Here is a 13,223-nt window from a genome sequence, read left to right on the forward strand (position 1 = left end):
AAATGTACTTCTTCAGCCACTCAGTCAGTACCAGCTTTTAAGATGGCTCATGTCAGCCACACTTATCCATAGAAGAGAATAGGAAATAATGTAAAATTGTTTAGCAGTAATCATTCTGGAGTGCAACTCTTTTTCTACATAAAAAAGCATGTATTTTAAAATGGAGGTACTGTAAAGAAAAAAAAAAAAAGACTTTGGTTAAAAAAAAAAATACCGGAGGAAAGAATATGTATGAACTGAACGAACATCTGCAGACAACATTCAGTTGCACTAACCAATCAATAAATGTTTTCTCTTTTCTGAACAACGAAACTGTGACCATGTTGTCACCAGGATTTCTGTGACTAGCATCAGCAAGCAGTTGCTGTTCAACAACAATCTACTCAGACCACAGTTTACTTACAAAACAATGGCTGTGAGCCACTCAGAAAATTCTGGCCAAAAAAGCCAACAGTTGGCTTCGACAGCCTGTCATTTTAAACAGACAAGAGAAGGCGGCATTTCTGATTCAGTGAAGAAGATGGCTTTTACACACCCGTGGGCAGTAATGCAATAGAATGTTTGATCATTTGTTTGCAGACATGTAAATCTGGTATGGTGTTCAGCAAAGCATCAATATTTAGTCCATATAAGTAGTAATGGTAATATAATCATTTATGCCTGCCTGCATACAGTTGTTTCAGGTTTGTAGGCCATCATCAATACACTAAACCAGTTTTGGATATACAGTTAACCAAGGGCCTTAAATATATGATTTACATGGCTCTGCTCATTAGCATAGAATGAGGAATAAATCTTCTTTTGGAATATATGATTGAACGGAGACCTGTAGGTAACAATGTAGATCCTGTTATAGGAAGGTTTTAGCTGTGCTTAGATACTGGCTCAGTGACACTCTTTAGTTATATTTTTGGTCCACCACACAATAACCTGTCTGATTTATACTTTTTCAAAATAAAAGTAGTTCTGGTTGCTTTAGCAATTGCTATTTGTTGGTGTGGCTGTAGTACACCCATTTCATATATCTTTCCTATAGTATGGATACAGTGTAGTGAAATGAACAACATACAGTACATATCAGATGGTAATATTTTGTGCATTTCAGTATTACCAAAATAATGCAGAAATGAATAATTCATCAATGAATATTGGTACTGTAGGATCAAGCCTGACAAAATCTAGTTGAAGAACTGTATCCAAAATGCATTTATACGTTATATTTGCCTAGTGGAGTAATCTTAAAGCATAACTTTGGTTTGAATAAAGTTGTTTACCAAATTCCCTCCCAACTTACCTGTGCAGTCCTCAGCACAAGTAAGTCACCTTTTACGTACTTTAGATGTGTGATCACCCAGATCAGACAAACAGTGGCTTCGTTCACCTTCTGCATGCTCTGGAAAATGGGGAGATGCTCACTTGTACTCCATCATTTTGTTTTCTAATCGCTAGTACATGCCCCAGGTCAGGGAAGAATGTGAATCTCCGAATTTCACCAGGGATGTCTAAACAGGTCTGAGTTTTACTTAAGAGATGAGTGGGGGAGGGTAGACTAGGGCAAATTATTTAAAAACACACTATGCTATAAAAGGAAATTGTAATGGATTTGGGTCAACTTTTTTAATGTATACATTTTATATTTATATATATATATATATATATATATATATATATATATATATATATATATATATATATATATATATATACATACACAGTGGGGATCGAAAGTTTGGGCACCCCAGCTAAATATTTGTATTAATGTGCATAAAGAAGCCAAGGAAAGATGGAAAAATCTCCAAAGGCATCAAATTACAGATTAGACATTCTTATAATATGTCAACAAAAGTTAGATTTTATTTCCATCATTTACACTTTCAAAATAACAGAAAACAAAAAAATGGCGTCTGCAAAAGTTTGGGCACCCTGCAGAGTTAATATCTTGTACTGCCCCCTTTGGCAAGTATCACAGCTTGTAAACGCTTTTTGTAGCCAGCCAAGAGTCTTTCAATTCTTGTTTGAGGTATCTTTGCCCATTCTTCCTTACAAAAGTCTTCCAGTTCTTTGAGATTTCTGGGCTGTCTGCCATGCACTGCTCTTTTAAGGTCTATCCATAGATTTTTAATTATGTTGAGGTCAGGAGATTGTGAAGGCCATGGCAAAACCTTCAGTTTACGCCTCTTGATGTAATCCCCCGTGGATTTCGAGGTGTGTTTAGGATCATTATCCATTTGTAGAAGCCATACTCTCTTTAACTTCAACTTTTTCACAGATGGCATCAAGTTACCATCCAAAATTTGCTGAAATTTTATTGAATCCATTTTTCCTTCTACTCGTGAGATGTTCCCTGTGCCACTGGCTGCAAGACAACCCCAAAGCATGATTGATCCAACCCCATGCTTAACAGTTGGACAGAGGTTCTTTTCATTAAATTCTGTGCCCCTTCTTCTCCAAACGTACCTTTGCTCATTTCGGCCAAAAAGTTCAATTTTAACCTCATCGGTCCACAGAACTTGTTTCCAAAATGCATCAGGCTTGTCTATATGTTCATTTGCAAAGTTCAAACGATGATTTTTGTGGTGAGGACGTAGAAGAGGTTTTCTTCTGATGACTCTTCCATGAAGACCATATTTGTACAAGTATCTCTTTATAGTGGAATAGTGTACCACAACTCCAGTGTCTGCCAGATCTTTCTGGAGGGATCGTGCAGTCAAACGTGGGTTTTGAATTGTTTTTCTCACAATCCTGCGAGCTGTTCTGTCTGATATTTTTCTTGGTCTTCCAGATCTTGCTTTAACTTCCACTGTTCCTGATGACTGCCATTTCTTAATTACATTTCAAGGATATACAGAGGATATTGACATCTGAAAACGCTTTGCTATCTTCTTATAGCCTTCTCCAGCTTTGTGAGCGTCAACTATTTTCAGTTTCAGTTTTCTAGACAACTGCTTAGAAGAACCCATGGTGCTGATTGTTGGGGCAAGGTCAGATGAGTCTGGGCATTTAAAACCTTTGAGATTGACATCACCTGGTCTTCCCAGACGATGATTGAGAACAATCCATGACACTGGCAGGTCTCAGCTTTGCAAAGGGGGCAGTGCATGCTATAAATTCTGCAGGGTGCCCAAACTTTTGCAGACGCCATTTTTTTGTTTTCTGTTATTTTGAAAGTGTAAATGATGGAAATAAAATCTAACTTTTGTTGACATATTATAAGAATGTCTAATCTGTAATTTGATGCCTTTGGAGATTTTTCCATCTTTCCTTGGCTTCTTTATGCACATTAATACAAATTTTTAGCTAGGGTGCTAAAACTTTCAATCCCCACTGTGTATATGTGTGTGTATGTGTATATATATATACACACACACACAGTTAGGTCCATGTATATTTGGACACAGGCACAATTTTAGTTTATTTTGGGTATGTACCAATGTACCAAAACATATTCAAGCTATAGTTATATAATGGATATGGGCTGAAGGTGCACACTTTCAGGTTTAATTTGAGGGCATGTACGTCCAAATTGGAGGAAGGGTTTAGGAATTACAGCTCTTAAGAGTAGCCATCCCCCCTTTTTCAAGGGACCAAAGATAATTGGACAAATGAATATAATCCTAAATAAAATTTTCATTTTTAATATTTTGTTGAGAATCTTTTACTGGCAATGACTGCCTGAAGTCTGGAACCTATGGACATTACCAAAGACTGGGTTTCCTCCTTTCTGATGCTTTGCCAGGCTCTAACTGCAGCTGTCTTCAGTTGTTTTTTGTTTGTGGGTCTTTCTGGCTTTAGTTTTGCCTTCAGAAAGTGAAATGCATTCTCAATTGGGTTGAGATCAGATGATTGACTCGGCCATTGCAGAATATTCTACTTCTTTTCCTTCAAAAGCTCCTGGGTTGCTTTTGCAGTGTGTTTTGGATCATGGTCCATCTGTACTGTGAAGCGCCGTCCAATCAACTTTGCTGCATTTGGCTGAATCTGGGCTGACAGTATATCTCTAAACACTGCAGAATTCATCCAGCTGCTTCTGTCTTCTGTCACATCATGAATAAACACCAGTGACCAGTGCCACTGGAAGCCATGCATGTCCATGCCATCACACTGCCTCCACCATGTTTTACAGATGACTTGTGCTTTGGATCATGAGCTGTTCCAAGCCTTCTCCACACTTTTTTCTTCCCGTCATTCTGGTACAGATTAATCTTAGTTTCATCCATCCAAAGAATGCTTTTCCAGAACTGGTCTGGCTTTTTTAGATGTTTTTTGGCCAAGTCTAATCTGGCTTTTCTCTTCTTCAGGCTTATGAATGGTTTGCACCTTGTGGTGAACCCTCTGTATTTGCTCTCGTGAAGTCTTCTCTTGATTGTAGACTTTGGCAATGATACGCTCACCTCCTGGAGAGTGTCCTTCACTTGTCTGGATGTTGTGAACGGGTTTTCTTTACCAAAGAGAGGATCCTGCAACCTTCCACCACTTTTGTATTCTATGGAGATCCATGCCTTTTTATGTTGCTGAGCTCACAAGTGCGTTCTTTCCCCAGAATGTACCAAACTGTTGATTTGGCCACTCCTAATGTTGCTGCTATTTTTCTGATGGATTTGTTTCATTTTTGAAGCCTTACAATGGTCTTTCACTTGCATGGACAGCTCCTTTGCACGCATGATGTAGGTTCACAGCAATAGATTCCAAATGCAAATACCACACTTAGTATCAACTCCAGACTTTTTACCTGCTTAATTGATGAAGAAATAATGGAGTAGCCCACACCTGGCCTTAAAACGGCTTTTGATTCAACTGTCCAATTAATTTTGGTCCCTTGAAAAAGGGGGGATGGCTACTCTTAAGAGCTGTAATTCCTAAACCCTTCCGCCAATTTGGATGACCGTACCCTCAAATTAAACATGAGCGTGTGCATTTTCAGCCCATATCCATTATATAACTATAGCTTGAATATGTTTTGGTAAATACCTGAAAAAATCTAAAATTGTGCCTGTGTCCAAATATATATCGACCTAACTATATATGTATGTGTGTGTGTATATATGTATATATATATATATATATATATATATATATATATAAAAATTTATTTTTATTTTTTTTCCTAGAGAAAAAAGTATATACAAATCCGCTGTGCTTTCACTTTTTGAAGAATAGCTTGTAATCCCTAACATTGTTTTGTTGCCATTACCAGACAGAAGAGAAAGCTAAGTTTGATGGAATTTTTGATAGCCTATTACCAGTGAATGGTTTACTATCTGGAGACAAAGTGAAGCCGGTACTGATTAACTCCAAGCTACCTCTGGACATACTAGGACGGGTAAGAGCACTGTTGCCTGTGTTTATGTAGTATGCCAGTTAAGGTAAAAGCCCAAAATAAGACAAAAAAATGTAAATAGGAAGATGTTTACCTGTGACTTGTTTTTGAATACTCTGTTTTTAGGGAGAATGAAACGATAACTTAAATTATATTTAATTGCACCCATTTGCTTACATACAGTGGGGCAAAAAAGTATTTAGCCAGCCACCAATTGTGCAAGTTCTCCCACTTAGAAAGATGAGAGAGGCCTGTAATTGGCATCATAGGTAGACCTCAACTATGAGAGACAAAATGAGAAACAAAATCTAGACAATCACATTGGCTGATTTGGAAAGAATTTATTTGCAAATTATGGTGGAAAATAAGTATTTGGTCAATATCAAAAGTTCATCTCAATACTTTGTTATATATCCTTTGTTGGCAATGACAGAGGTCAAACGTTTCCTGTAAGTCTTCACAAGGTTGGCACACACTGTTGCTGGTATGTTGGCCCATTCCTTCATGCATATCTCCTCTAGAGCAGTGTTGTTTTGCCAGGCTGTCGCCTGGCAACACGGACTTTCAACTCCCTCCAAAGATTTTCTATGGGGTTGAGATCTGGAGACTGGCTAGGCCACTCCAGGACCTTGAAATGCTTCTTACAAAGCCACTCCTTCGTTGCCCGGGCGGTATGTTTGGGATCATTGTCATGTTGGAAGACCCAGCCACGTTTCATCTTCAATGCCCTTGCTGATGGAAGGAGGTTTGTACTCAAAATCTCACGATACATGGCCCCATTCATTATGTCCTGTACATGGATCAGTCGTCCTGGTCCCTTTGCGGAGAAACAGCCCCAAAGCATGATGTTGTCACCCCCATGCTTCACAGTAGGTATGGTGTTCTTTGGATGCAACTCAGCATTCTCTCTCCTCCAAACACAACGAGTTGTGTTTCTACCAAACAGTTCTATTTTGGTTTCATCTGACCATATGACATTCTCCCAATCCTTTTCTGGATCATCCAAATGCTCTCTAGCAAACTTCAGACGGGCCCAGACATGTACTGGCTTAAGCAGGGGGACACGTCTGGCACTGCAGGATCTGAGTCCCTGGCGGCGTAGTGTGTTACTGATGGTAGCCTTTGTTACGTTGGTCCCGGCTCTCTGCAGGTCATTCACTAGGTTCCCCCGTGTGGTCCTGGGATTTTTGCTCACCGTTCTTGTGATCATTTTGACCCCACGGGGTGAGATCTTGCGTGGAGCCCCAGATCGAGGGAGATTATCAGTGGTCTTGTATGTCTTCCATTTTCTAATTATTGCTCCCACAGTTGATTTGTTCACACCAAGCTGCTTGCCTATTGCAGATTCAGTCTTCCCAGCCTGGAGCAGGTCTACAATTTTGTTTCTGGTGTCCTTTGACAGCTCTTTGGTCTTCACCATAGTGGAGTTTGGAGTGTGACAGTTTGAGGTTGTGGACAGGTGTCTTTTATACTGATAACAAGTTCAAACAGGTGCCATTGATACAGGTAATGAGTGCAGGACAGAGGAGCCTCTTAAAGAAGAAGGTACAGGTCTGTGAGAGCCAGAAATCTTGCATGTTTGTAGGGGACCAAATACTTATTTTCCACCATAATTTGCAAATAAATTATTTCCAAATCAGCCAATGTGATTGGATTTTTTTTCTCATTTTGTCTCTCATAGTTGAGGTCTACCTATGATGCCAATTACAGGCCTCCTTCATCTTTTTAAGTGGGAGAACTTGCACAATTGGTGGCTGACTAAATACTTTTTTGCCCCACTGTAAGGTTAATGTCTTCCTTGCCTCACTCAGGTGATAGTGCTTGGGCCTGGCAAGGCCTGAGCATGGCATCCAGGGGGAAGATGGTACTGTCCTCAAATGGAAAAAGATGTCAGTGGAACCTGAGGAAGGCATGTGGGTGGTGTGGTTATTCTTAAAAGAGAACCCGTCACTTTGCCCTGAATGGAGATTTCCCTTCACTACCATGGTGTGGTTATTTTTAAAAGAGAACCCGTCACTTTGCCCTGAATGGAGATTTCCCTTCACTACCAGTTCCAGAGACACACCAGAAAGTGAGAGGAAATCTTCCAAATTAATGGGAAATTTCATCTTAGACAGTTGTCTAAGATGGCACAGATGTACCCATTAGAAGAGTTCTTCTATATTCCTGCTCCAGTGACAACTGCAAAATTTTGGATTTCACTTCATTTTCTGTCCCTTTGTCAGTGGTGATACTAAATTCTTGGTGGGTTTTTTTTTCTTTCTTAAAATGACAAAAATGTTATAGTGGTTTTGCACAGAGCAGCCCGGATCCTTCTTTTCTCTGGTCCCCAGTTGGCATTCCTGGCCCCTCCATCCTATTGGGTGCCCCCACAGCAAGCAGGTTGCTATGGTGACACCCAAGACGCGCTCCTGAGCCGTTGCTTTGCATGTCCATTTACAACACAGAGCCGCGGCTCGGCCCCACCCCCTCCCTTATCTGATTAACATGCTGGTTGTAATTGACAGCAGTGGGAATCAATGGCTCCTGCTGCTGTCTCAGGCAGGAGTGAGAGTCCCCAGAGAACCGAGACTTTGCTGGATCGAGAGAGGGCTCAGGTAAGTGTTCTGCTACATACAGAATGTTTTTTTACCTTCCTGCATAGAATGTATAAAGTTAAAAAACATTGAGCCTTTAGAACTACTTTAAAACAGGGATTCTAACCCTTCCACATTCTTAACTAAAAACTAAAGTCTTTAGATTTACTTTTTCTGCTTGGAGGGTGGAACAGAGGACCTAGGATGAGCCATGGCTAGAAATAAGTTTTTACTTTTTTTCGTGATGTCTTTTAAGCAGCGAGTGAGACTTCCCTCTTTGTTGATTTAGCATTATAAATGTTCATTATTTGTTACTCATGAAGAAGATAAACTTCCTGCTTTGTCGTCCCCAAACTTAGAGAAAAGGGCTTAGAGGTAATTTCAGACAATTTCTTGTGAACCTTGCTTCTGAGTCATATGTCCTTTTGTATGGTTCCAGATTTGACACTGCGTTTGCCTAATACATAAGTCAGGCACATTGAAGGAGATGTGCAGGCTAGTACACCACTGTATTAAAGGATCTGTATTTTCTCTAGGCAACAGTCTGTGTTGTAATTCAGCAGCTGCTCTAAGTAATTACATTCTTTTTTATTAAAGATCCGAGTTTAATGAAGGGAAAGACATCTGTAATAAAATAATCAGATGAGGTAGAATCCAGGCACATCATCGTATTTTCTTTACTAATGGCGTTTACCGTACAAGGAATGTGCAAACCAGTGAATATGTGGTAATTGGTTAATTATCCTGAAGCCGACATTAAAGCTCAACATACAGGTGTAAAATAGTCAATTCAATAGAACCAAGATTCAAGAAATTGGTTCTCCTTTGTGATTTGAGGAATGTACAACTTCTTCCATGGTTTTAACCTTATTAGCTTTGTTAAGCCACACACTAATTGGAGGGGAACAGTATGTTTCCAATATAAAAGAATGCAGGCTTTAGCTGCCTTCAGAAGATATATTGTGTTTTAAATCATTATTTTTTTTTACACAAATAATGGCCATTAATATCTACTTCAATACCAGAAGAGTAATTTGTCTTTTGACCACAGGTTTGGGAACTAAGTGACATAGACAAGGATGGACATTTGGACAGGGATGAGTTTGCAGTGGTAAGTGTGATATTACTGCACGTACTAAACAGATCAGCACACTTTTTTTTTTTCTAAAGACAAACACCAATGTATACAGTTTTCAGTAAGTGGCATTGCAATGTGGTGCAAAAAAAAAAAAAAATCTTGGCCATATTCTTTATAAATATATTAAAATTGTCTTGTAAGGAGATGAATAACTTGTTCTGAAGGAGAGCTCACAATCAGGAAGAGTTCTATGTGCGTAATGCAGATCTTTTAACAGAGAGACAGTGAGTTGCAGTCTGATGGATGTGGATCACGGGGCACAGAGTGAACACTTTTATATATGAAGATTTCACCTAAAGATATCATAATAGAACACTCTGGAAATACAAGTGGATTTTATGAATTTGTGGAATATTAATTTATATTTAAATTATTGCACAAGTTGATTGTATGAGAACATGTGGGAGATTGGAGTTTATTTCATGTATATACAATTTTTGAACATGAATTTTCACATTTTATTTAGAGCAATAGGATAGTGTTTTAATTAGTGATCTAATTTTTTTTGAAGCACATATTATTAGTTTACTTCACAGTGCTGCAATCGGTTCCAATTTATTCTGTTTGAGATTATTGTGGAGAAATTTGTATAATACAGTTATACACCAATTAGCTATAACAGTATGACCAGCCACCATAACCCACTGAGACATGGACTCCACTAGACCTCTGAAAGTATGCTGTGGTATCTGGCACCAAACCTTCAGTGACAGATCCTTTAAGTCCTGTAAGTTGCATGGTGGGGATTCCATGGATCAGACTTGTTTTTTTCAGCACATCCCACAGATGTTCGATTGGATTGATATCTAGATAATTTGGAGGCCAAGTCTACACCTTCAAACTCATGTTCCTCAAACCATTCATGAATTCATCAGACCAGACCAACTTCTTCCATTGTTTCTGTGGTTTAGGTCTGATGCTCTTGTGCCCATTGTAGACGCTTTTGGTTGTGGACAAGGGTCAGCATAGACACCCTAACTGGTCGGTGTCTACACAGCCCAATGTTTAACCCCTTCATGCCGGTGCCTCCTGGCCCTTTAAGAGTTTCAGGAGGCGGGGCGGGGTTAAGGGTCATGTGACCGCCGTGACACGTCGTCACGGCGGTCACATGATCGGGAAAGGTCCCGATCGAAAGAGGATCGGGACCTTTCCGTGAGTACAGGACATGTGTGCTGGGAGCGCGCAGGGCGGGCGCACTCGGCACATATGTCCTTTTTTAATAGAACGCAAATATGCGGCCGCTCGGCGTCTAGGCCCAGACGCTGGGAGGCTGCACATTTGGTTTTGGCTGGCGTGAAGAGGTTAATATGTGACAAACTGCAATGCACTGTGTTCGGACACCTTTCCATCATGAACTTTTTCAGAAATTTAAGTTACGGTAGCTCTTGTGTTGGGTTGGACTACATGGGTCAGCCTTCGCTCCCCATGTGCATCAGTGAGCTTTGGCTGTCCATGACCATGGTTTGCCGGTTTTCCTTCTTTGGACCACTTTTAATAGGTCCTGACCACTGCAGACCAGGAACATTCAACAAGAGCTGCGGTTTTAGAGATACCCTGACACAGCCATCTGGCCATTACAATTTAGCCATTGTCCAAGTCGATCAAATTCGTTGGCCCTGTCCACTCCTTTGTCCGAGTTTGCCCTCAGCAAGTCACGTACTGAGGGAGCACCTGGTTCAACAACTTTTCTTTGCCATGCAGAGATGACCCAGAGTTAAAGGATTGAACAAATCCTCCTACATAAGTTGTAGCTGTCTATCTGCAGTCTTCTCTACCTCAGTTCAAAGTCCAGAATTAAGAATGCCTGAGTGGTCAGAAAAAAGGGGGCAGAAAGATGAAATCACTCTGCAGAGCTCAGTGAGGAGAGTTCTGAGAGCTGATTGGAGGGAAAAGGCACCCCCCTTCACACAGGAACAGAGTTGAGGCTGTCATTCACAAGCTCTGTGCTGGAGATCCCTCCCCATCCCCTTTTTTTTTTTCATGGTGTCAGGAAAACATGTCAGAAGAACTCATATAGATAGCAAAGGAATGAGACAGCAGACAAAAATGAAAGTTAGAGCTCTGTACTGAGACAAATACGCACTAAACAGGGATATGCTTTGTACATATTTCATGTCTGAGGTTTACAACCACTTTAATTCATGCATACATGCTGCAAGTTAATTGTTCCAGGCACCAAGAAATGCCTGAAATGTACACTAAGCTGTTTGCAAGCATGCAGATAAGAATGGATTATTTCATAAGACACATAGTATGTCTTATCTACAACAAAACATCTGCCTCCCCACTTACTCCTGTGGTAAAGTTCCTCTTTAACTGACATCTACAGGTAACCCTCTCTGAGAAAATCATAGATGTTGCCATTGCTGATGTGATCTATCAGATTGCATGGCTATTGTGCTGACCTGCTGTCCCTTACTTGAGATAAAAATGCAAAGTGTGGAAGTCAGAATAAAATCAAAACCTTGCTCTGGTTTAGTCACTTAAACTATTTAGAAAGTTTCTGTCACATGCCCATTCATGGCAGAGTGACAGTGTCAGCTGATGCCCCACAAACTCCCCCACCTCACAAGCTTGGAAACATACCAGTTTACACCTTCTTGCTGCCTCCTCCTCACTGCAGGAGTCTACCTTGAGTAAGTTCCATTGTTGGAGCTTACCCAAGTGGATGATGTTATTGCCACTACATCTCAGTTTTCAGGCCTAGTTATTGGCCACTCAAGCCTGACCACTGTCACTTGGGAGAATTCATGTGCTCACCAGCCCCCCCATACTCAGAAGTCCTGCTTTGCTACAGCAGTGGAACAGAGAGGCAGAAAGAATATATCTTCCTGGGGGGGGGGGGGGGGAGAATCTGATATCTCTGTGTTTGCTTTCCCTCTTCACAAGGGTTGAGTTAATTTTACATACTGTATGGGGTGCAGAGCAATCTGTATATAGTTTCTGAGTATTATCCATGTATTTTGTAGGCAATGCATCTTGTATACCGAGCGCTGGAGAAAGAACCTGTTCCATCTGTCCTACCACAATCCTTGATACCCCCATCCAAGAGGAAGAAAACACCCACATTTCCAGGAGCTGTCCCTGTGCTTCCTGCTAGTCCCCCACCAAAGGACAGTTTGCGTTCAACTCCATCTCATGGCAGTATGAGCAGTTTAAACAGTGCTGGGAGCTTGTCACCAAAACACTCCACAAAGTCTAACCAGGTACAGATAAAAAAATGTTTTTACTGTTGTTTTGCTACAACAGCAGATTGCGAAGGCATATCTCATTAATGTTTTTTTGTTTGTTTTTTTTTACTTTCAAGCCTGCTTTGAATTGGGTAGTACCTCTCACAGAAAAGATGCGCTATGATGACATATTCATTCAGACTGACTTGGACATGGATGGCTATGTTAGCGGGCTGGAAGTAAAGGATATATTCATGCAGTCTGGACTCCCACAAAATATTTTGGCTCACATATGGTGAGATAAGTGTAAAGACCACTTGCAAATTTTTTTGTGTATTGAATGAAAGCAAGTCATAGAATGTTGTCTTTGTTGGGCTTCTTTCTGCTTGCACTGTGTAAACAATTTCATAGAAATGTTGCTGAGGATGCTATGCAGATTAAATTTGGCAATTGATTCTTACCCAGGTATTTGTTAAAATGTAGTTAATTTTAAAATTTCCAGTGCAGCCCTCTCCTTGTAGAATGAAAAGTTGATTATTAAAAAAATCATCTAAGTTGCCTTGACCAGGTGCCACATGTCCAAAACTATTCAGATGAAACAATTTTGCACATGATATATGGCACTTTTTAGGTACCAAACATACAAATAGGAATAATTAAAAAAGCATTTTCATTGCTACAAAATCTTAAAATCACATAAGCGCTTATAAAATTAATTCATTGTCATAGGTTCAACCTTCATATCAGAATATTAACATTAAACCTCCTTAAATGACCTCAACCCAATGGCTGTTTGTTTTGTTCATGTTTACATAGGAAGCTTTGCTTACCGCATATATCAATACACAATGGCAAGTGTATTCCTTTAGTAAAGATGTCGACTCTTGCAGTGGTGTGAGCATAACCCAACGCATTTCTCAGATTCAAAAGATCTACTTCATCAGGGAATAAAATAGGTATACTGTGTATATCGCTTACACAATTGTTCACTTAAAGAGTTATGCTGTGCACCAAAAGCAAAC

The 13,223-nt window shown here is 40.0% G+C and overlaps 1 protein-coding gene across 7 annotated transcripts in view; it reads left to right on the plus strand.

Moving 5' to 3' along the window:
• Positions 1-13,223, plus strand: part of EPS15L1 (epidermal growth factor receptor pathway substrate 15 like 1) — a 252,064-nt gene that overhangs the window by 68,898 nt on the left and 169,943 nt on the right. For all 7 annotated transcript variants that reach the window (XM_089670784.1, XM_089670785.1, XM_089670786.1 and 4 more), the window contains 4 exons: positions 5,195-5,320; positions 8,945-9,004; positions 12,001-12,237; positions 12,339-12,496. In XM_089670784.1, coding sequence (XP_089526910.1) covers positions 5,195-5,320; positions 8,945-9,004; positions 12,001-12,237; positions 12,339-12,496 — 581 coding nt within the window. The remainder of the gene's footprint in view (positions 1-5,194; positions 5,321-8,944; positions 9,005-12,000; positions 12,238-12,338; positions 12,497-13,223) is intronic.

The sequence above is a fragment of the Staurois parvus genome, unplaced genomic scaffold (genome assembly GCF_062004578.1).
Source record: "Staurois parvus isolate SC_StPar_1 unplaced genomic scaffold, SC_StPar_1.0 ptg000096l, whole genome shotgun sequence".
Lineage (NCBI taxonomy): Eukaryota > Metazoa > Chordata > Amphibia > Anura > Ranidae > Staurois > Staurois parvus.